The sequence below is a fragment of the Xenopus laevis genome, chromosome 8L (genome assembly GCF_017654675.1).
Source record: "Xenopus laevis strain J_2021 chromosome 8L, Xenopus_laevis_v10.1, whole genome shotgun sequence".
NCBI lineage: Eukaryota > Metazoa > Chordata > Amphibia > Anura > Pipidae > Xenopus > Xenopus laevis.
Window position 1 is genome coordinate 101568495 of NC_054385.1, and position 21887 is coordinate 101590381.

Sequence of the window (21887 nt, forward strand, 5' to 3'; positions counted from 1 at the left end):
CGCGGGGATTGAGGAGGAGGCGACATAGTCGGCTGGGTTGCCTTGGGTGCCCATCCGACCTGGCCCAGCACTAAGTGAAGATAAACTTGACTATTTCATAAACGGCACATAAATTTTAATTGATCGCATTTACAAAGTTTCTTCAGTATGCTGAAGCTTATATTAAATGTTCATTTTTGCGATAGTTCCCCTTTAATTTAAAAGTGAACAACTCCTTTAGGCATCTTTTTTTCTCTTTCTACCTTGGCACAAGTAAAAGCTGTGAGCCTTAAAAATATTAAAGACTTCTGAGGCTCTTGATGCAACAGGCACCAAAAATACTGTACGGCGCTTTTCGTACAAAGTATAGACTACGTGCCATATCACCAATAAACAACCTAGCTCAAGTCCCCCTAAACTAGCTACGTAACGTGCTGCGTAACTGTGTTTATATACGCGTGGCGTGACGTCACGCCCTCGCGAAACGAGGTTCCAATTAGTTCTCCGGCAGGAATCAAAAAGCCAAACGTTAAGCGCGATTTGGGGATTTTTAAACATCGACCCAGACTACGGGCTGTGTTAAGAAAATCGGGACTGCCCAGGTAAAGCGTTACTATTGGGTGGTATGCCGGAAGCGGATATCGGCTGAGGAGTCAAAGGGGAACTTTGAATGGTGACGTTTCATATAGAACGGAAGTTGCCGTGCTGTGGATTCCTGTCGGTGTCTTGGCTTTAGGAACTACGTTGTATGGCAATTGTGTTCCCTGAGCACCGACCGGTCCCGTCGGGGATATAACAGGAGATAGTGGGAAGGCCGAGGGACCCCTTATTGGGGGGCTAATTTCACGTCAGGTAAGCTGCCATGTTACGTGTTGCTCCCAAATCCTTCTAGTCACTGTATGGACTGCCGTATGGTGGGGCGTCGGTATCACAGTAACAGCTGCCTCAGAAGTAGCCTTTTTTGGGGGGTAGGAGAACATAAAATAATGCCTCTGTCTTTAATATAGACAGTCCAGTATTCAAGTGCACTAGCTGACCGAATTTCAGGATATTGTAAGCTAATAGGCAAGACTAATTCAGTTGTTTCCCAGTCTGTATATTCAGGGATAAATATCTCGAAGTGCCTTATGTGCATAGATGCATGCGATTTGTTGCCAAGTAACCCTGTATTAAAGGGCAACCAAAGGATTGTAGTTAATAACACAACATATACAGACTACACTCGCCAGAGGGCTTTTGAAATGTAACTTTTTGTTAAATGGGCTATTTAAAATATTACTAAAAGGAAATCTAAACAGGGGTAGAAGGTTTTTGTTTTTTCATTTCTATCGTCCAGTGTTTGCTACCGTTGGAAAACCCAAAAACTGGCCTGCAAAGATCAGGGAAGCCGCGCCAATGAGGCGAGTTGAGAAACTCCTCCGCACCAGTTACCAGGGGCAGCAAAAAGCCACTCTGGGTTGAATTTCCAATAATCAAACCAGAAATTTGTCTCTTATTGTGTAGAAGCTCCTGTTAATGTGAGTATGGGGGCAGGAAAGAGGCGGCAACACGAAAGCAACCTCAAGGCGGGGGCTAACAATCACATAATAACGATACACGAGCCATGAATATCCTATAAATTATATAGTGAATAAAGTACCCCCTCTTGTAAATTATAAAGATAGTATAAGTTACCGAGGAGTTTCATGACCATATAAAAAACACGAGGCCTAAGTATATCCTCATATTTTGCAACTGGGGGTACTTTATATATTATAATACACAAATCTCAGTGAGTCACAGAAATGACATCAGAACTCGCCGTTTATAACTGATGACATCAGAACTCACTGTTTATAAGGATATAATTTACAAGATGTTCATAGCTTTTGTGTGTTATATAGTGAATAAAGTACCCCCTCTTGTAAAATATAAGGATATTATTAGTTACCGAGGAGTTTCATGACCATATAAAAACACGAGGCCGAAGGCCGAGTGTTTTTATACAGGTCATGGAACTCCGAGGTAACTTCTAATATCCTCATATTTTACAACTGGGGGTACTTTATTTATTATAATACACAAATTTTAGTGATTCATGTGACAGAAATGACATCACTACTCACCGTTTATAACTGTTGACATCACTACTCACCGTTTATAAGGATATCATTTACAGGATATTCATGGCTTTTGTGTATTATAAGGCTATAATACACAAGGGATGCACAAAAGGTAGATTGGGGTCTACCAGTAGAACCTTAGCTGGTGATGAGTAGATCTCAAGACAGCTTGTCTAAATCAGCCTCCTATATCATGCTTTTCATACAGATATTTATTATGTTAAGGTTACATACAAAATAGTTGTTTGTTAAATAAAGCATTAACAATTCTCTTATAAATCAATATAATATTTAAACATAATATTTCGGCAATATTTTGCTAACTGCTTTTATGGATGTAGATCATAATGGGACAACATCACTAAAAGTATGCATTAGCAAAGTATGGGCACTCCTGCTTTAATACATACTGAATTCACATGTACATGTTTACAAATAAATGCTCTTGAAGAAAATATATGTGCCGAAGACTTAGGGACCATTGAATAAACTGGATATTCCCCCCTGGGGTGAACACAATGGCTGAAATGTATTATTTATATATAATACACAATAATGAATATCCTGTAAATAATACCCTTATTAATGATGCTTAGTGATGTCATTGGTTATGATCGTGGCTTAGTGATGCAGTTTCTGTCACATAAATCACTGAAACATGTGTATTATATTAAAGGAGAAGGAAAGGTTAAAACTAAGTAAGCCTTATCAGAAAGGTCCATCTAAATATACCAGTAAACCCCCAAAGTAATGTTGCTCTGAGCCCACTGTGAAAAGAAACACAGCATTTCTTTCCTTCTATTGTGTACACATGGGCTTCTGTATCAGACTTACTGCCTTCATCTTAAACCTCATTGCCTTGGGCAAGAGCATGCTCAGTTTGCTCCTCTCCCCCCACCCCTCCCTTCTCTACTGTAATCTGAGCCCAGAGCAGGGAGAGACTCAGGCAGGAAGTGATGTCACACCACATTAATACTGCAGCTCCTATTCTAAACAAACAGAGAGTTTCTAGAGCTTTTTACTCAGGTATGGTAAAATATTCTACAGAATAAATATAGCATTCTAGCTTGCACTATTGCAGCTAATCTATTGGCAATAAAATGCCTCTGTAGCTTTCCTTCTCCTTTAAAGTTGCAAAATATGAGGATATTCAAAGTCACCTCGGAGTTCCATGACCTGTAGAAAAGTACTCTGCCCTCGTGCTTTTTTATGGTCATGGAACTCCTTGGTAACTTACTGTATATCCTTATATTTTACAATAGGGGGTACTTTATTCACTTTATAAAGTAGGGTTTAGTTGGACATTGTCCTGCCGAGGTATATTATGTGGTTTAAGGCCTATGTTACACACAGTATTTTGTTGTTTCTCTTGCTGACTTTTCCTGTGGAAAAGTTGTCAAAGCTAGAAATGTTTGAGAATTAGTTATGTCATAGTTTGATTATTATTTGAAACTGCTGCTTAGTATTTTCTAACCACTTACAGACTGTTTGTCATTATTTGTATAGTCATTTATACCCGTGGGGATAGCTGCAAACACAAAACACATTATGCAGGTAATAATTGCCATAGAGTATTACTTATGCTTTAGCTTTCTTTGTCCTTTAACAATTCAGATTAAAATAAGTAGGAAAAAGACGATGTTCTGGCCATTTATTGACAGGCAGCAATTGTACAAAAGTTATGTCTGTCAAATAGTATTGACAATCTCCCATTGATATAATCAGGCAATACACGCAGAGATATTATCGGTAGCCGATATAAATCTTTTAACGTGTCTTTTAACATGGTACTAAAAACGTCAGGATACTCCACACACAGTCCGAAAATTGTAACAACTTTCCTTTCGTATGACAGTATCTTTGCGTCTTTGGCCAGCTTTAGTGACAAGGAGAGTCAGATTGGGACTCCTAGGTCTTTTCATTTTTTTTCTCTGTAATGATAAAACTTCTTGTACTTTATGGTAGTCATAAAGTACAGTTTTCAGATAGTTTACCAGAAATAAAAACTTTTTGCAATTACTTTCTACTATTTTCTATCTGTGACTGTTTTTCTAATATTGATGTGTAAAGTGTCGGTTTTTACCTTCTAAAGCATCTTGGGGAAGGGGGGGGGGTGATGACCCTGTAAACTGTTCTAAATTGATGCATTTAGTTGATAAATTTCATGTTCGTCTCTGCCGAGCAGAATCCCTAAGTTTCATTAAAGGCAACTTTTAGAATTGAAACGATAGTTGCTAATATTCCAAGGATGCTGCTGAAAAATGTATCAAACTAAATGTTGCAAAATTATAACCATTTAAAATCTGCACCTGAATTACTGAGCAGACAGATTGAAACACCAGAGACAGGGACGTTAAAGAGAGAGTGACATCAAAAATGTATTTTTTTTTTATCTATCATAACATTATCTTTGAATGCTATTTATAATTTTGCAATAAAAAGTATGCTTTTACATTACCTTTCTTACTACCCTGTTCCTGTATGATTGGGCTGCCATATTTGTGCAGCATGAGTCCGTTGACATTACCGTAATAACGCTAAATGACAGGTTAAGACAGTCAGGTTGGCAAAACCGTCAGGTTTAGGAACTTCAAGTAACAATTACTTACAAAAGTAGAACTATCAGCGAAAAACGATCAACATCAGTAATAGATCCAATAGTTGCAGTATGAAGTATACTGCAGAGATTATCTTAGAAATGTGCTAGCATCTTTCAGTACCTGATGTCTACTTACACTATGCATTCCTTTGAATGGGGAATGATCAGTCCCACTACAGGTGATCCAAAAGGCTTGTGTCTTTTGAGCTTTGAGGCCGTGTCCATGCAGGGCACCCAGTGTAACCCTATGTGATTTGACTAAAGGTGGCCATACACAGGCTGATAAAAGCTGCCAACAGACCGAGTCGGCAGCTTATTGGCCCGTGTATGGGGTCCCGACAGGCTTCCCCGATCAAAATCTGGCCGAAAGTCGGCCAGATCTCGATCGGATTCTAAAAATCTTGTCAGATTGCGGCTGCATCTGTTCGTTGATGCGGTCCTGTGATCCGACCGCCCGTTCCCGTTCGCTAGGATACGATCGTTGGGCCCTAGGGGCAGCTGGGAAATTGACCATATGTCTAGCCCCATGGCAGATTTCAAAATTGAATATAAAAAAAATCTGTTTGCTCTTTTGAGAAATGGATTTCAGTGCAGAATTCTCCTGGAGTAGCACTATTAACTGATGCGTTTTGAAAAAAACATGTTTTCCGATGACAGGATCCAAAACTTAGATTTTGGAAAAATGGTAAAAAATGGAAAGTAATTCTGTCTGAAAAAAAACATTAAGTGAATGAGATAAGTGTTAGATATATGATTTACTTGCAATATTTTTTTTTGCTGGCAAGTTCCCAAAATGTTGTCAATGTTAAACTTTCCATTTGTTTTGATAAGCATGTTGTGTTTTCATACAGGTGCTGCGTAACAAACAGAAGACAAGATGGTGCTGGCAGACCTTGGACGAAAGATTACTTCAGCACTGCGCTCGCTGAGCAATGCAACGATCATCAATGAAGAGGTGAGTTTTTTTTTGTTGTATTGGTTTTTTAAGCTGCCCAAAATGAAATTGCTGAATATGTTTCAGCACAAACTGCATCTGGTAAAACATAACTGTTCAGTCATAACTGTATTTGCATACAAGGCCACAGATACCTTCATGGGCACTAGCTCAGTTAGACTGAACACATGTTAAGGAACACTGGTTGTGGGAAGAAAAAAACTAATGTCTGTAATGTCGGTTTTTTTTCTTTTCTTTAGGTGCTCAATGCTATGCTCAAAGAAGTATGCACGGCTTTACTGGAAGCTGATGTAAACATAAAGCTCGTAAAACAGCTGAGGGAAAATGTCAAGTGAGTATCATTGAAATTAGTATTTGTTTTCTCTTCTATTTTTCTTTTCTATGGCAAGTCTTGACTTTAGACCCAATTTGGGCAGCATGTTTTCTTTTAGGTCCTTCACATTAGGGATGCACCGAATCCAGGATTCGGTTCGGGATTCGGCCTTTTTCAGCAGGATTCCGATTCGGCCGAATCCTTCTGCCTGGCCGAACCAAAGCCTAATTTGTGTATGTAAATTAGGGGTGGGGAGGGAAATCACGTGACTTTTTGTCACAAAACAGGAACTAAAAAATATTTCCCCTTCCCGCCCCTAATTTGCATATTCAAATTAGGGTTCAGATTCGGTATTCGGCAGAATCTTTCGCAAAGGGTTTGACCAAATCCAAAAAAGTGGATTCGGTGCATCCCTCCTTCACATACAATTGTATTATCTATACACACTTCTATATTGCTTTCAATAAAGACTTGATGTTTTGTGACACTTGGGGTTGTTATCATTGTCCATTGCATTCCTCTTGCATAGCAAAAATGTAAATATTTGGCAGTATGCTGTTGGCATCACTAATATAATGTCAGATCAAGGAGATAATGCTCATTTTGTATCCATATTTCTGCATAAACTTAACATGGTAGCTCAAAAGGGAATTTGTATCCATTTCAATTGGTTTTAGCTTCCAGGCATCTACAGTACAAGTGGGTGGAGGGGTTGACTGGGGGAGACTTTCTGCCATGTTTTTGAAATGGTGTGCTCAAAGAAACCAGGAGTGATCAGATAATCATGTAAGAATTAATTTCTTCCCCTTAGGTCTGCTATTGATCTCGAGGAAATGGCATCTGGCTTAAATAAGAGGAAAATGATCCAGCATGCTGTCTTCAAAGAGCTTGTCAAGGTAGTTTCCAAACTTGTATCCCAGCTGAAATCTTTGAGTACCTTTGCCTGAGTTATAAGAACCATCCAAGATCTCTAATGAAAATGCAATCCAAGCTTATTTAGGGCATCTTCTGAGCTTTGCTTCCTTTCAGTTGTTGATCCAAAGCTGTAATGGCAAGATCATTGATAAATCATTGACTTCATTGATAAAGTTCTTGGAAAGGAAAATGTTGTTAGAAGAGCTAAAGCAGTTCTAAAACTGCAACAGACAGAAGAACACACGCGACTAAAGTGTAAAAATGTTTTTTTTTCTTCTTTCCTTGCCTTTTTGCTACAATTTTGCTAGATAAAAGCTTTGCATTTTAACAAATGGTGGCCTATTTTCACAGCTGGTGGATCCAGGGGTTAAAGCATGGACACCCACTAAAGGAAAACCAAATGTGATAATGTTTGTGGGTTTGCAAGGAAGTGGAAAAACCACAACGTGCACAAAGGTGGGTGAATTATAACAAATGACTTCTATTACCTAACCTGAAATGGTTACTTATCTCTGTCATACTGTGAATATACATGTAAAATTCTTTTCTTACTTTACAGTTGGCATATTATTATCAAAGGAAAGGCTGGAAAACCTGTTTGATATGTGCTGATACTTTCAGAGCTGGTAAGTTTTTTAGGCTTCAACTAATTGCCAAATATTTACCCGGTTTTTAGTATCAATTGGTGAAATTGATAATTGCTACTGACCGGTTATAGATTTAGACAACAGAGTGCATGTGGCTTTTGTTCATGAGACTGTATTTGTTTTAGAAAACCCAGCAAGTATGTCACCAGGTTTTTGTTCATTTAACCTCAGTCGGCCACGGTTACATTAGAGCAGTGATCCCCAACCAGTAGCTCATGAGCAACATGTTGCTCTCCAACCCCTTGGATGTTGCTCCCAGTGGCCTCAAAGCAGGTGTTTATTTTTGAATTCCAGGCTTGGAGGCAAGTGTTGGTTGCATAAAAACCAGGTGCGCTGCCAAACAGAGCCTCAATCTAGGTTGACAGTCCACATAGGGGCTACCAAATGGCCAATCACAGCACTTAGTTGGCACCCCAAGAACATTTTTCATGCTAGCGTTGCTCCCCAACTCCTTTAGCTTCTCGATTTTGCTCACAAGTTCAAAAGGTTGGGTATCCCTGCATTAGAGCTCTCTTTTGCAAAAATAAATACAGCACACAAACTTGGCTTTTCTTTCAACATGTTTATTGCTTAAAAGCCACATACTGTATGGCAACACCTAAATATAATTTAGTAAGTTTACTAAAATTAGTTTATAATTATGAATTTGTTGTTTTTTTTTTTTTTTGTTTCATTGATTCATTCAAAACCTTGTTACACATTGAAGTGATGGATTCTGAGAATCCACATCGCTATGCTTTTATGGTGTGCAAGGCACAGATTCTCCTGGAGGCAAAACTCGCAATTTACACCATAAAGGCACTTGTATAGTTCGCAGGATGGAGTGCCATGGAACAAATGCAGTCTACTTGATCCATGCCAAAAATATAATCTGGTTACCACCCAGAAGCTTTTGCTGTTGCGTCTCTTGCTCTGTATAAATTCATGTAACTTCACTTTTGTAGGAGCTTTCGATCAATTAAAACAGAATGCCACAAAAGCCAGAATACCTTTTTATGGCAGGTAAGTTTATTACTTTAAATATTTTAGAATCTTTTTACTGTGTCTGCCTTATCCAATTACTCATACTACTTTCATCGCTGTTTTTAACTCAGTTACACAGAAATGGATCCAGTGAACATTGCATATGAAGGGGTGGAGAAATTTAAAAATGAAAACTTTGAGATCGTCATTGTGGACACAAGTGGTCGTCACAAACAAGAAGATTCTTTGTTTGAAGAAATGTTGCAAGTTTCTAATGCAGTAGTAAGGAATATCAAGCAATTTCCCTGTTTGTAATAAATTTTGATTGAAGATCCTTAACAGCCATCTATAACAGCATGGGGTGCATAAGATTGAACATGCATGCCGTGTAGGCCGTATAAGGACCTACAACATGGGTGAAACATTCTCACTTTTTTCAGTTACTGTAAGTGCCTTATTTATCAAAGTCCAAATTTATCTTGATTCTTTTAATTAAAAAAAAAAGTCCAACCAAACTAGAATACACAATTGGACCTTATTTATTATTAAAAAAAAAATCACAATTTTATTGGATCGGGTACAAACACAAAAAAAAAATCTAGTGAAAATCCGAATTGTTAGATTTTTTTTTTTTCTCCCTCCGAAAAATCAGAATTTTTCGGATTTTTGCCTGAAATTGTAGGATAGACCACAGAAACTACTAAATAGAATTGGGACTTCTCCCATTGACTTGTATACAACCTTGCCAGGTCTGAGGTTCCAGATTTTCGGATTTGGACACTTTTCCATACTTTTTTTTTTTGTTTTTTCACTAAAAATTCAGATTTTCTAGTTAAAAAAAAAATTTTTTTTGGCATCCAAATTTTAATAAATAACCCCCTATGTGTCTCATAAAATAAACTTAAAAGGAACATAATTAAGAAAATGCAGGAGATCAATAAATCACTAAATTCTGTAAATGTAAAAGGTTTACCAAGCAAGAGCAAAACCTCTGGAATACAGAATAACATGTACAGAGTAACATATCTTCACCCACCAAAACCAGAAGCTGTACAACCTGCTTGAAAGACAAATGTATATGACTGCACCATTAAAGCTATACATGTTTTACAATAAGCTTCCTTGATTATTGTTAATTTCCCTGGTTAATTTTTTTTTTTTTAACAGCAACCAGATAATATAGTCTACGTTATGGATGCTTCTATTGGACAAGCTTGTGAAGCACAGGCCAAAGCCTTCAAAGATAAGGTGGATGTCGCATCGGTCATCGTAACCAAGCTTGATGGGCATGCAAAGGGTGGAGGAGCGCTTAGTGCGTAAGTACTATGAGTACATGGTCACTCAAGTCTTATAATTCAATTAATGTATCTTATCTTTGAACTAAGAATATGCCCATACCCCTTTACATGACCCTATTGCTGTAACAATAGTTGTGATTATTTGACTGCCTATATACCACAGCTGTACGAAGGGTACAATAAAAAGATTACTTATAAAAGGGTTATTGCTGCCAAAAGTGTAGTTTTGTATCTGCAGTCATTTCAATGCACTTTTCCGTTGTTGAGATGGTGTGTGCTGTCCTTCGTGTATGATATCCTGAGTTCTATAAAGCATCAATATTGTAGTGGGTGTACGGATTGTCATTGCTGTACATAAATCCTTCCACTTCTGACTCCTCAGTTTATGGTACCTCTGACCAAAAAATTAAAGTGTATCAAAGAACTAAATCCTAAAAATGAATATGGCTTAAAATGCCATGTTTTATATACTGAACTTATTACACCACCCAACAGTTTCAGCTTGTCAATAGCAGCAATGATCCAGGACTTCAAACTTGTCTCAGGGGGGTCAACATCTTGGAAAGTGTCTGCTACACTCACATGCTCAGTGGGCTCTGAGCAGCTGAGTTTAGGGGTCGTAATAAATTATAGCAGAAAATGAGGTTTGTCTGTAATATAAGCGGATTCTACAGGGCTGAATTCTGATGCTAGTTGCACTGGTTTCTGTGCTGACGTAGTAATTATCCATATTAATTACTAATCAGCCTTATACTGTGACATTTATATTGTATGTGTACTGTATATTTTGAGTCTGTCCTTAAGCCCAGTAATTGACAGCAGCACAGAGTATGTGTAGTGAATCAGCAGAAAAGATGTGGGGCATCTTTGGAGACACAGATCTTTACTGCTAAAGGGCTGTGGTTGCCTTGGGCTGGTACAGAAACACAAAACATAATGTACAATATTTCTAGCACATTCTTTTAGTTTAATTTTCCTTGTCCTTTAAAGGGAAACTGATTTGAATTTTATTCAAAATATTAATGTAAATTAAAAGTTACCTATAGCTCATGTTGATGGTTTTTCACTGATAGGGCTGCTTTTGTAAGTAATTGTTACTTGAAGTTCCTAAACTTGACTGTTTTGCCAACCTGACTGTCCCTTCTCAACATGTCAGAGTTTCTAATGCTAATAGGCTGCTGAAGCTCAAATATGGCAGCACCCTCAGATAGGAACATGGGGGATCGGATGGGTAACTTAAAAGCATCTGTAAAAAATACTTTTATGGCAAAATTATGGGTAGCATGCAAAGACAATATTGTGATAGATGTAAAAAAAGGTTTAATTTCTGGTGTCGGTATCTCTTTAAAATATAATGTATTGTTGCTCTGCTAAAAGTTGTGTGTTTGCTTCAGAAAGACTATCGTTTATATAAACAAGCTGCTGTGTAGCCAGGGGGTCAGCCACTCAAGCTGGAAAAAAGGACAAAAGGCACAGGTTACATAGCAGATAACTGATAAAACACAGGATTCGGTTTGGGATTCGGCCTTTTTCAGCAGGATTTGGATTCGGCCAAATCCTTCTGCCTGGCTGACCTGAATCCTAATTTGCATATGCAAATTAGGGGCGGGGAGGGAAGTCGCATGCCTTTTTGTCACAAAATAAGGAAGTTTAAGTTTTTTTTTTTTTTTCCTTCCCACCCTAATTTGCCTATGCAAATTAGGGTTCGGTATTCGGCCGAATCTTTCACGAAGGATTTGGTGCATCCCTATAAAACACCATTGTATTGGACAGAGCTCATCGGTTATGTGCTATGCAACCTGTGCATTTTCTCCTTTTTTTTTTTTTTTTTTTTTTTTTTTTCACCCAGCTAAAATGGCTGCCCCCTGGCTATACAGCAACTTGTTTATATAAACGATAGTATTATTTTTGAGACAACACACACACAGCTTTTACAAGTGCATGCTAACAGTATATTATATGTAAATATGTTAAACCGCTTTTCATTGTTTTTTTTTTTGGTGTTACTGTTCCTAACGTATTTTCCATGTTGATAGGAAGAAATTAAGTAGACCACATACAAGGCATTTTATCACTGCCGAAGCTCAAAAATATAAACCACATCCTTTGTTAATTCTAAACCAAAATCAAATTTGAACTACATCAACCAAAAACAATTGGAAACCCTAAAACAACTTGTATATTAATTGAACTGGCATATAGCTGTTAAATACAATCCAGAATTTACTGAAGAATTGTCCTTAGAAAAATAATTTCGTCTGCCATATCCTTCTTCATAGAAGCTGTTAAATCTGATTTGATTATTTTCAGTTCTTGTATTTAAAGTTATCAGGAGTAGGAGTTGGTACATTTTTGGCAACTCCAGATACCCAAAATTGCTCTCAACTCTGACTCCACAGCTCCGCTAATTGCCAAGCAATATTACTTTGCTTTGTGTACAGATACTGAATCAGCTTACTATCTTTGATTTATGATTACAGGGTTGCTGCTACAAAGAGTCCTATCATTTTTATTGGTACTGGGGAGCATATTGATGACTTTGAACCATTCAAAACACAACCTTTCATCAGCAAACTTCTTGGTAAGAAATATTATTGTTCATATGTCTGCAGATTACACTCGCTTTAGTATCCATTTGCTTGAACTAATGAATGATTGTCCATATTTTAAAATTTTCCCATCTTCTAAACTCTTGCACGTTACACTTTGTTGTTCACTTGATCCTGATTCTTCTGTATTCAAAACAAGGTGCACATGTTGATTAGTAAAGGGGGTAAGAAACCATGATAACTTCCACCTACTGCTGTACATCACAGTGCATACTCTTTCTATGAGACAGATGAGAAGTGCTGCTTCCTTAAACCGTAATTTCCTAGACATAATGAAATTAAACCCTGTACACACACAGTAATGTGGCTACAAGTACAGTATGAGCTACAGTACAGAGCTAGACGTTTTTTGCCATCACTAACATTTTTTTCCCCACTTTCTCCAGGTATGGGTGACATTGAGGGATTGATAGATAAAGTGAATGAATTAAAGCTGGATGACAATGAAGCCCTCATAGAGAAACTAAAGCATGGTGAGTTCATAATGGAGGGAAAAGGGGTTTCCCGTATATGTTGGGATAATGAGGACTAGCAATATTTGTCAGATAGCAAGTGTCAATATGTATGGGATGGTTAGAATTCCAAAGCAGCATGGCGCAGGGATTTAAGTTCTTGCCTGAGCTTTTCCATGCTTACATAGTTTTTCTATCAGTGTACATAAAGTACCAATATACAGATCTACCAGTGTTCCTATAAAAACATATGCATAGTACCAGGCATATGCAGAGAGGGGACTATATTTTAGTGCTATGCTAGCAGAAGTCACTAGAGGACAAAATTCCAGTATATGAGTGAAATTCTTCAAGTTTCACATTTTATTAGTACTAGTTAATGTGCATTTTTGCAGCCATTTTACATTGAGTTTGATATGACTGTGGCAGTTAATACTGTTTTTTTTTTTTTGATTACAGGTCAGTTCACTTTGAGAGACATGTATGAGCAGTTTCAAAACATTATGAAAATGGGTCCATTTAGCCAGATCTTGGTGAGTGCCAAAACAATAGCTCTAAATTTTTAGTTTGCATTTAAATTTAATAATGTTATATATTTATTTTTACAACACTAGCATGTTGTTTTGTCTGTCTGTATTGTGAGATTAAAAGATTAGAATAGCTACTCTGCTGCCTTTTGTATTACTTATGCAGTGTCTTACGTGATCGTACTGATTATTTTTGCTTTTTTTTGTGGGCAAACACCTAGGGGCAGATTTACATATGGTCGAATATAGAGGGTTAATTATCCCTCGATATTCGACTGCCGAAAGTAAATCCATCGACTTCAAATATCGAAGTCAAAGGATTTACCGCAAATAGTTCTATTGAACGAACGAAAAATCGTTCGATCGAACGATTAAATCCTTAGAATCGTTCGATTCGAAGGATTTTAATCCATCGATCGATTTTTCTTCGACCAAAAAATTGCTAGGAAGCCTATGGGGAACTTCCCCATTGGCTAACATTGCACCTCGGTAGGTTTTAGGTGGCGAAGTAGGGGGTCGAAGATTTTTTTAAAGAGACAGCACTTCGATTATCGAATGGTTGAAGTAGCCAAAAAAAATTCGAAATTCAAAGTTTTTTTTTTTATTCAATTCCTTTACTTGAGCAAAGTAAGTGGGCCCCCTAATCTCTTGTGATTTGGAGATCTTCACTTTGTTCGCATTAGTCAGACATTTGATTAATTTTTAACAGGGAATGATCCCTGGATTTGGACAAGATTTTATGAGTAAAGGCAATGAGCAGGAATCAATGGCTAGACTGAAGAAGCTAATGACCATCATGGACAGCATGAATGATCAAGGTACCCTTTTATGCTATTTGTTACTTTTTCCCCATTACTGGTTTGGCACTCTGAGCACTTCCCAGCAGTATTAAAGCAATCATAGAGACTCTGGGTGGTGGTATGTCCAGGATCATAAGCATTTTGTGTTTGGGGTTAAATCAAGCTTCTGTATTGCTTAACTCTTGTTTTAAAAGGATTACATTTGTTACCCACTGAAAATGTCATTCATTGATGCTCCTCCCTTTCTAATTGGTTTTCTTTTCCTGCTACAGAACTAGATAACACAGATGGTGCCAAACTTTTTAGCAAGCAGCCCGGGCGGGTTCAGAGAGTGGCAAGAGGATCCGGAGTCTCTACGAGAGATGTACAAGAGCTGCTGGCACAATATACAAAATTTGCTCAAATGGTTAAAAAGATGGGAGGAATCAAAGGCCTCTTCAAAGGTAATGAAATAACTCAGTGTGCTGAAGTTTTGGTACAATGAATATACTCCAGGGGTCTTCCTACATAAGCAGCTGTAAAACACACACAGGTTATTAAAATAATAGACTTCACCTGACTATAACTCAGCATAGGAAGCTACCAGTCCTCTTTAAATGAGAACTAAACTGTAAAAATGAATATGGATAAAAATGCCATATTTTATATACTGCGCTTATTGCACAAGCCTAAAGTTTCAGCTTGTCAATTGCAGCAATGATCCGGGACTTAAAACTTATCACAGGGGGTCACCATCTTCGAAAGGGTCTGCGCCACTCACATGCTCTGAGCAGCTGTTGAGAAGTTAAGCTTAGGGGTTGTCACTAATTATCAAGCAGAAAATGAGGTTGGCCTGTAATATAAACTGATGCTACAGGGCTGATTATTAAATGCTGATGCTAGTTGCACTGGTTTCTGTGCTGCCATGTAGTAATTATCTGTATTAATTACTAATCAGCCTTATATTGTGACATTTCTATTCTATGTGTACTGTATATTGTGTCTGTCCCTAAGCTCAGTAAGTGACAGCAGCACAGAGCATGTGCAGTGAATCCGCAGAAAAGATGATGGAGGAGCTACTGGGGCATATTTGGAGGCACAGATTTTTACTGTTAAAGGGCTGTGGTTGCCTTGGGCTAGTACAGAAACCCAAAATGTAATGGATAACATTTCTAGCTACTTCTTTAGCTAAGCTTTAGTTCTCCTTGAAGTTTCTTCCCCAGCATCTACTGCCTATTCTTTTTTTTTTTTTTTTTTTTACTCAAGCAACATGGTTTAATTAATACCCAACTATTAATGCTTCTATTATGCAGTTCTGCCCACTTGGCATGACAAGAAGGAAACTCTGTCCATTTTCAAAAATGACATTTTAATCTAACATAAAGGTCTTTTCAAGAGCTATGAAAGGGTAAAACGTTTCTTGCAGTTTTAATGCTTTTGTAGTTGGACATGACATCAGTAATCATGCACTATGTACATCTCCTTATGTTCTCATGAGGTGGGAAAATAACTTACACAGAAATATCACTAGTTTTGTCTGTAAACCATATGCTGCATGTATTTAGTATCCTTTTAGCTGTTTACTAGCAATTATCAACACTTTTTAAGTATTTGAGGTCTAAAATATTACTAATTTATTTTTAGGTGGTGATATGTCGAAAAATGTAAACCCATCACAGATGGCCAAACTGAACCAGCAAATGGCCAAAATGATGGACCCCAGAGTTTTGCAGCACATGGGTAAGTTCAATGTACATTAGTCTTCTAGTGAAGGATGAGAACATTGGGGTCCTTTTTAAAACAAGTAGATAATTAAATCCTGTCACTCGTCCGTGTCCCTAATTTAGGTGGATTGTTAATTGCCATATTAGAGACGAAAATTGGCTTACCATAAAGTCACCGTGTACATCCTTTATCATCTTGAGCTTAATGAACAGTGCTGAATATACTTTTAGCCTGTTATTATAATTAAAAAATATCTTAGGTTTGTGTATTTCTAGCACCAAATTGAACCTGACCCAGTTAGATGCTAACACCAAGTTCGCACCCTGTTTATCATCTACTCAGTGCTTTTTATTTCTATCTCTGGTGTTAAGTCTAGATTGTGCACGAGGGCAAATATTTACTAAGTTCTTAGAAGTGTTGTTCTTCATTGCCAAGGACATGTATTGTTTCCAATTTCCTGGTTTACGTGTGCAAAATACTGTACCACCTCAAGAACAATATAGGCATGAAATAATGATCTAGGACACAACAGTACATTCAGGGTGAAATTGCAGGTTAATGGCGTTTTGTCACAGCTGATAAGTGGGCCTAATTTTCTCCAGATTTAAAAAAGAAAATTGAATCCCTTATTTTTTGTGTTTAATACTTTAGGTGGCATGGCAGGACTTCAATCAATGATGAGACAGTTCCAACAAGGAGCTGCTGGCAACATGAAGGGGATGATGGGATTCAACAACATGTAAAGAAGCCCTTTTTGATGTGGATCTTTCTTACCATCATGGCTTCAAAGAACCGATGACAAAAAATAAACGTGTTCTTATAAATTCCATATTTCCATTCAAAATCCCACTTCTACTGTTTTACTCCCCCCAAGTATTCCTTCTTTTCAGGGAACTGGGGTGCAACACTTTATTTTAAGTTATTGGACAATGAATTTAGTTTTTATCTAAACAAAGTCTGTTGTAAAAAAAAGTTAATGTTTAGTTCAAAGACAAACTGTTTGTATAAACTTCCAGCTCTCCTATCCTTTGCCAGAATTCAATTTGCTGTAAAATAAGTTTCTAATTTCTTCTTCCAAAATAATCTATTTAAGAAATCAGTCCTGTTAAAGGGGCAGTATTACACCTATATACACCTTTTGTTCAACATGAGCACAATAAATAGTGTTGAAAATATACCGACTATTCTTTCAGTTGCAATATCCATATTTTTCTCATGTTTTTTTTTTCTGTTATAAAATCACTAATGGTCCATTGGTTTTGTTTTACTTTTAATGCCACCTATCTCCCCATGTAATGAGTATAGTGTGTTTAATTGGAGACACTAAACAAGACCCTCCTGCATTTGGCCACACAGTAGACTGGTAATTTGACAATCTATTCTTCTCAAAGTTGCTCACAAGAACCCCAAAGAAAGTTGAAATGTGAGGTTACAATATTATGCAAGAAATAAGCTCATATTTATTTAATAAAACAATACACAAAAAGTATGTTGAGTACAAGCTCTATATATTGAACTGATGTTGACAGGTATATTGCCTTTTCAATTTTTTTTTTTTAAGCTGGTGTATTAATATCTAATGATTGTAAATCCTGCTGGTTTTATTTTAAAACTCACTACAGGTATTTATTTCACATTTAAAAAATATGGGCAACTGGCCTAGGAACCCTCCTATTTGTTTTGTAAAATGTACATGGTCCATTCCAAGTAGTAACAAACTGTTTTTAAAGAAGTAATTATGTGGGAAAAAATGTTTTTTTCCTGTAACCGTAACTGAGAAGTAAAACCAGTGTTTTCCCTTGCCATTTCTTTATGCACTAGCTCAAGTTGTCACATTAGAAGTCAACCAGTTTTGGCGTTCACAGAAAATTTGTATACCAACATACAAAACAATTTGCATAGGAACATTTGATTTAAAGTTGTTAAAGTGGACCTGTCACCTACACATAAAAAGCTGCATAATGAAAGTTCTTTGCAAATTAAACATGAATATTGACTTCTCTATTTTAATCGGTAGTGATATTAAAACCTTTTTCTGGTAATCTGTGTGTTTTTCTGATAAACATTGAACAATTTTCTTGCATTTGCCCAGACCTAAAGTGGAATAGCTGTGCCATATAACTTATTCCAGTATGTTTTTACTGAACATTTATTTTAAAACAGTGTAAACTCTAAAAGCATTTTATCAGCCTTGACTTGTATCTCTGGCTAGCCTCTGGAATAATATGATTTGTCCAAGCCTTGAGAATTTCAATAACAGAGTTCCATGTTAGGTTTGCTTACAAGTGTTGCAGACACTGACAGTTTCTCCTTTTGAGCCAAACATCCCGTTCAGACTCCTTTAATGGAAAATGATCTTCCAGTCTTCTTCATCTACAAGAGTTGGTGACATTCAAGCCTTAAAGTGATTCTGTTGAGATTTTTATGGTGTCGTTATTTCTAAATTACACTGTTTACACTGCAAATAATTCACTCTACCATGTAAAATGTAATTCCTAATCTAACAAGTGTATATTTTTATAGTTGTAATATTGGTGTGTAGGCATGTCACTTTGCCTGGTCATGTGCTTTCAGAAAGAGCCAGTGCTGCTCTATGAAACTGCTTTCTCCTACTCAATGTAACTGAAGGAGTTTCAGTGGAACATGAATTTTTACAATTGAGTTCTGTTCTTAAATCTATCTGGTTACCTTCCCAATTTTCTGCTGGGGAGGGGGGTTTGATATCACTCCAACTTGCAGCACAGCAGTATAGAGTGACTGAAGTTTATCAGAACACAAGTGACTGGGGGCACCTGGAAAACTGACAGTGTTACATAGTTAATTCAGGTTGAAAAAAGACACAGTCCATCAAGTTCAACCCCTCCAAATGAAAACCCAGCATCCACACACCCCTCCAGACTTTTACATTAATTATATATACCCATATCTATACTAACTATAGAGTTTAGTATCACAATAGCCTTTGATATTGTGTCTGTCCAAGAAAGCATCCAAGCCCCTTTTGAATCAGCCATCACCCGGCAGTGCATTCCACAACCTTACTGACCTCACTGTAAAGAACCACCTACGTTGCTTCAAATGAAAGTTCTTTTCTTCTAGTCTAAAGGGGTGACCTCTGGTACGGTGATCCACTTTATGGGTAAAAAGGTCCCCTGCTATTTGTCTATAATGTCCTCTAATGTACTTGTAAAGTGTAATCATGTCCCCTCGCAAGCACCTTTTTTTTCCAGAGAAAACAACCCCAACCGTGACAGTCTCCCCTCATAATTTACGTCTTCCATCCCTTTAACCAGTTTAGTTGCACTTAGTCTCTGCACTCTCTCCAGCTCATTTATATCCCTCTTAAAGGAGAAGGAAAGGTTAAAACTAAGTTAGCCTTATCAGAAAGGTCCATCTAAATATACCAGTAAACCCCCAAAGTAGCGCTGCTCTGAGTCCCCTGTCAAAAGAAACACTGCATTTCTTTCCTTCTATTGTGTACACATGGGCTTCTGTGTCAGACTTCCTGCCTTCATCTTAAACCTCATTGCCCTGGGCAAGAGCATGCTCAGTTTGCTCCTCTTCCCCACCCCCTCCCTTCTCTACTGTAATCTGAGCCCAGAGCAGGGAGAGACTCAGGCAGGAAGTGATGTCACACCATGTTAACACTGCAGCTCATATCCTAAACAACCAGAGAGTTTCTAGAGCTTTTTACTCAGGTATGGTAAAACATTCTACAGAATAAATATAGCATTCTAGCTTGTACTATTGCAGCTAATCTATTGGCAATAAAATGCCTCCGTAGCTTTCCTTCTCCTTTAAGGACTGGAGTCCAAAACCGCACTGCATACTCCAGATGAGGCCTTACCAGGGACTTATAAAGAGGCATAATTATGTTTTCATTCCTTGAGTTAATGCCCTTTTACCACCTCTCTTTGTAAACTATCCTTCAGCCAGTTCTCTATCCAGTTCTCTATGTGTCTAGCCCCCATAAATAAAAAAAAACAGTTTGCTCATTTCAAAAATGGATTTCAGTGCAGAAGTCTGCTGGAGCAGCACTATTAACTGCTATTTTGAAAAAAAAAAAAACTTTTTCCCATTACAGTATCCCTAACACTGACATTTTCAAATCTGAGGTTAAAAAAAGGCATAAACTCGAGACTTAATGAAATGTATAAAATTATAACTGGAGAGAATGAAAGCAGTAAGAAACCCAATCACATTTTTAGTACTACTAGCAACTCTTAAAGAAACAGTAAAGGTGGCCATACACAGGCCGATAAAAGCTGCCAACAGACCAAGTCGGCGGCTTATTGGCCCGTGTATGGGCCCTCCGACGGGCTTCCCCGATCGATAGCCAGATGTCGATCGGACAGAACTAAAAATCCCGTCGGATCATGGCCGCATCTGTTTGTTGATGCGGTCCCGCGATCTGACCGCCTTTTACCCATCGTTAGGATCCAATCATTGGGCCTTAGGGCCCACGATCGGATCAGCCTGATATTGCCAACCTCAAGGTGGACATATCGGGGAGAGATCCGCTCCTTTGGCGACATTGCCAAACGAGCGGATCTCTCCGTGTATGGCCACCTTAACACCAAAAAAATGGAAGCGTTCTAAAGTGAAGAAAGTATAATGAACTGTTGCCCTGCACTGGTACAACAAGCGTATTAACAGGCGTTAGATGTTACTGTTCTTTTAAGGCAAGCTTCAAAAGTATTGTATCCATACAAATAAAATCTTTTATTATAGAAACTTATAAAGCGAATGCAGCAGGGTTCCCAGGTTGGCGGTTTACTAGCCAAATTGGGCTAGTTTTAAAACTTAGTGGCGGGTTTTAAAAGTCCAAACCATACGGATTTGGGCTAGTTTTGGAAGTTGCTGCCTGTTTGGACTTTCAAAACCCTCCCAATCTTTTTTTCTTAATGCAAATTAAGCCCACGTTAGGTTTTAGTCTGCTCTTTACTACGCTTTGGCATGTACTAGCTGTGGAATCCGGCAGGGGGAGTCGCGTTAGCCTAGCTGAAGCTGCTCAGCAGTTCATCGACCCAGACTTCACTCCTTTCTATTCTAACACCCTACAGTCGCTTTTGCATTGCCTGGTCAGACCCCAGTCCCTCAATTTGTGTGGGGATTGGTATCCTTGCGGTGAGTTAATTCATTTTGCTAATCTATGTACCATGTGCTTCTTGTGGCAATTCTGCTAGACAGGGGTAAGGGCCACTAAACCGTAAAATGTACCTAATTACCTGAAACTGGTATAGCTTTCATAATATAAAGAGAAATATTATGACGCCATTTTTTGTGATGTATGAAAACACAAGTGACTTTGAATAACCCCCCCCATCCATCAATAGCAGCAATACTATGTTGGTTTTTGCATAGGTCACAAGGTATTCTGGGGAAAGGGCCTCCTAAAATTTACATTTGCTTGGAATACCCTAGCTCACCTAAAATGCACGTTTTCATTTCTATAGAATTCTGTACCAACCAGGAAAATGTAAAAAATGTCCCCCTTTAATGTACGAAAAGTTATTGGAAACTTCCAGACAGTTCATTGATTCGATACCCTTATTGTTTTACTTTATTAAAATTTTTCAGTGTACAAATTGGGCTATTTTTGGGCTACTTTTAAGGGTTAGGGCACACAGGCAGAATCGGGGAGATGTCGCCCAGCAACAAATCTCCTCATCTTCGGGACGACTAATTTCCCCGAACTGCCTCCCCGCCGGCTAAAATGTAAATCGCCGGTGGGATGGCACTCGGGGGGATTTGTTTTCCGAAGTAACCCGAAGTTTCATCGTGAGGCAACTCCAGAAAAAGAATCGCTCCTAGCGCCATCCCGCCGGCAATTTACATTTTAGCTGGCGGGAAGGCAGGGCAGGCGTTTGGAGAGTAGTCTCCACGAAGATGAGGAGATTTGTCGCCAGGTGACTAATATCCCTGAATCTGCCTGTGCCCTGACCCTAAAAAGGCGTTCGGTTACTTTTTGGCTCGTTTTTTTTATAGTCTTTGGCTGGTTTTGAAATGTAAACCCTGACCAGT

General features: G+C 38.1%; 1 protein-coding gene across 1 annotated transcript; it reads left to right on the forward strand.

The window, feature by feature from the left end:
- Window positions 1-468: 468 nt before the first annotated feature.
- Window positions 469-17038, forward strand: srp54.L (signal recognition particle 54kDa L homeolog). Its single transcript, XM_018231152.2, has 16 exons — window positions 469-831; window positions 5532-5635; window positions 5875-5966; window positions 6760-6844; window positions 7215-7319; window positions 7423-7489; window positions 8455-8512; window positions 8605-8755; window positions 9641-9789; window positions 12252-12352; window positions 12767-12853; window positions 13292-13365; window positions 14069-14177; window positions 14432-14602; window positions 15783-15878; window positions 16515-17038. Exons 2-16 carry the CDS (start codon window positions 5558-5560, stop codon window positions 16604-16606), a joined length of 1515 nt encoding a protein of 504 aa, XP_018086641.1. The 5' UTR covers window positions 469-831; window positions 5532-5557; the 3' UTR covers window positions 16607-17038.
- The last annotated feature ends 4849 nt before the right edge of the window (window positions 17039-21887 follow it).

What these genes read in the sequence shown, in the direction of transcription:
- srp54.L (XM_018231152.2), top strand. Translation starts at nt 5,558, where the DNA reads ATGGTGCTGGCAGACCTTGGACGAAAGATTACTTCAGCACTGCGCTCG. An exon ending in CAGCTGAGGGAAAATGTCAA is followed by an intron (nt 5,967 to 6,759) that starts GTGAGTATCATT and finishes TCTTCCCCTTAG; the next exon opens with GTCTGCTATTGATCTCGAGG. An exon ending in TGCTGATACTTTCAGAGCTG is followed by an intron (nt 7,490 to 8,454) that starts GTAAGTTTTTTA and finishes TCACTTTTGTAG; the next exon opens with GAGCTTTCGATCAATTAAAA.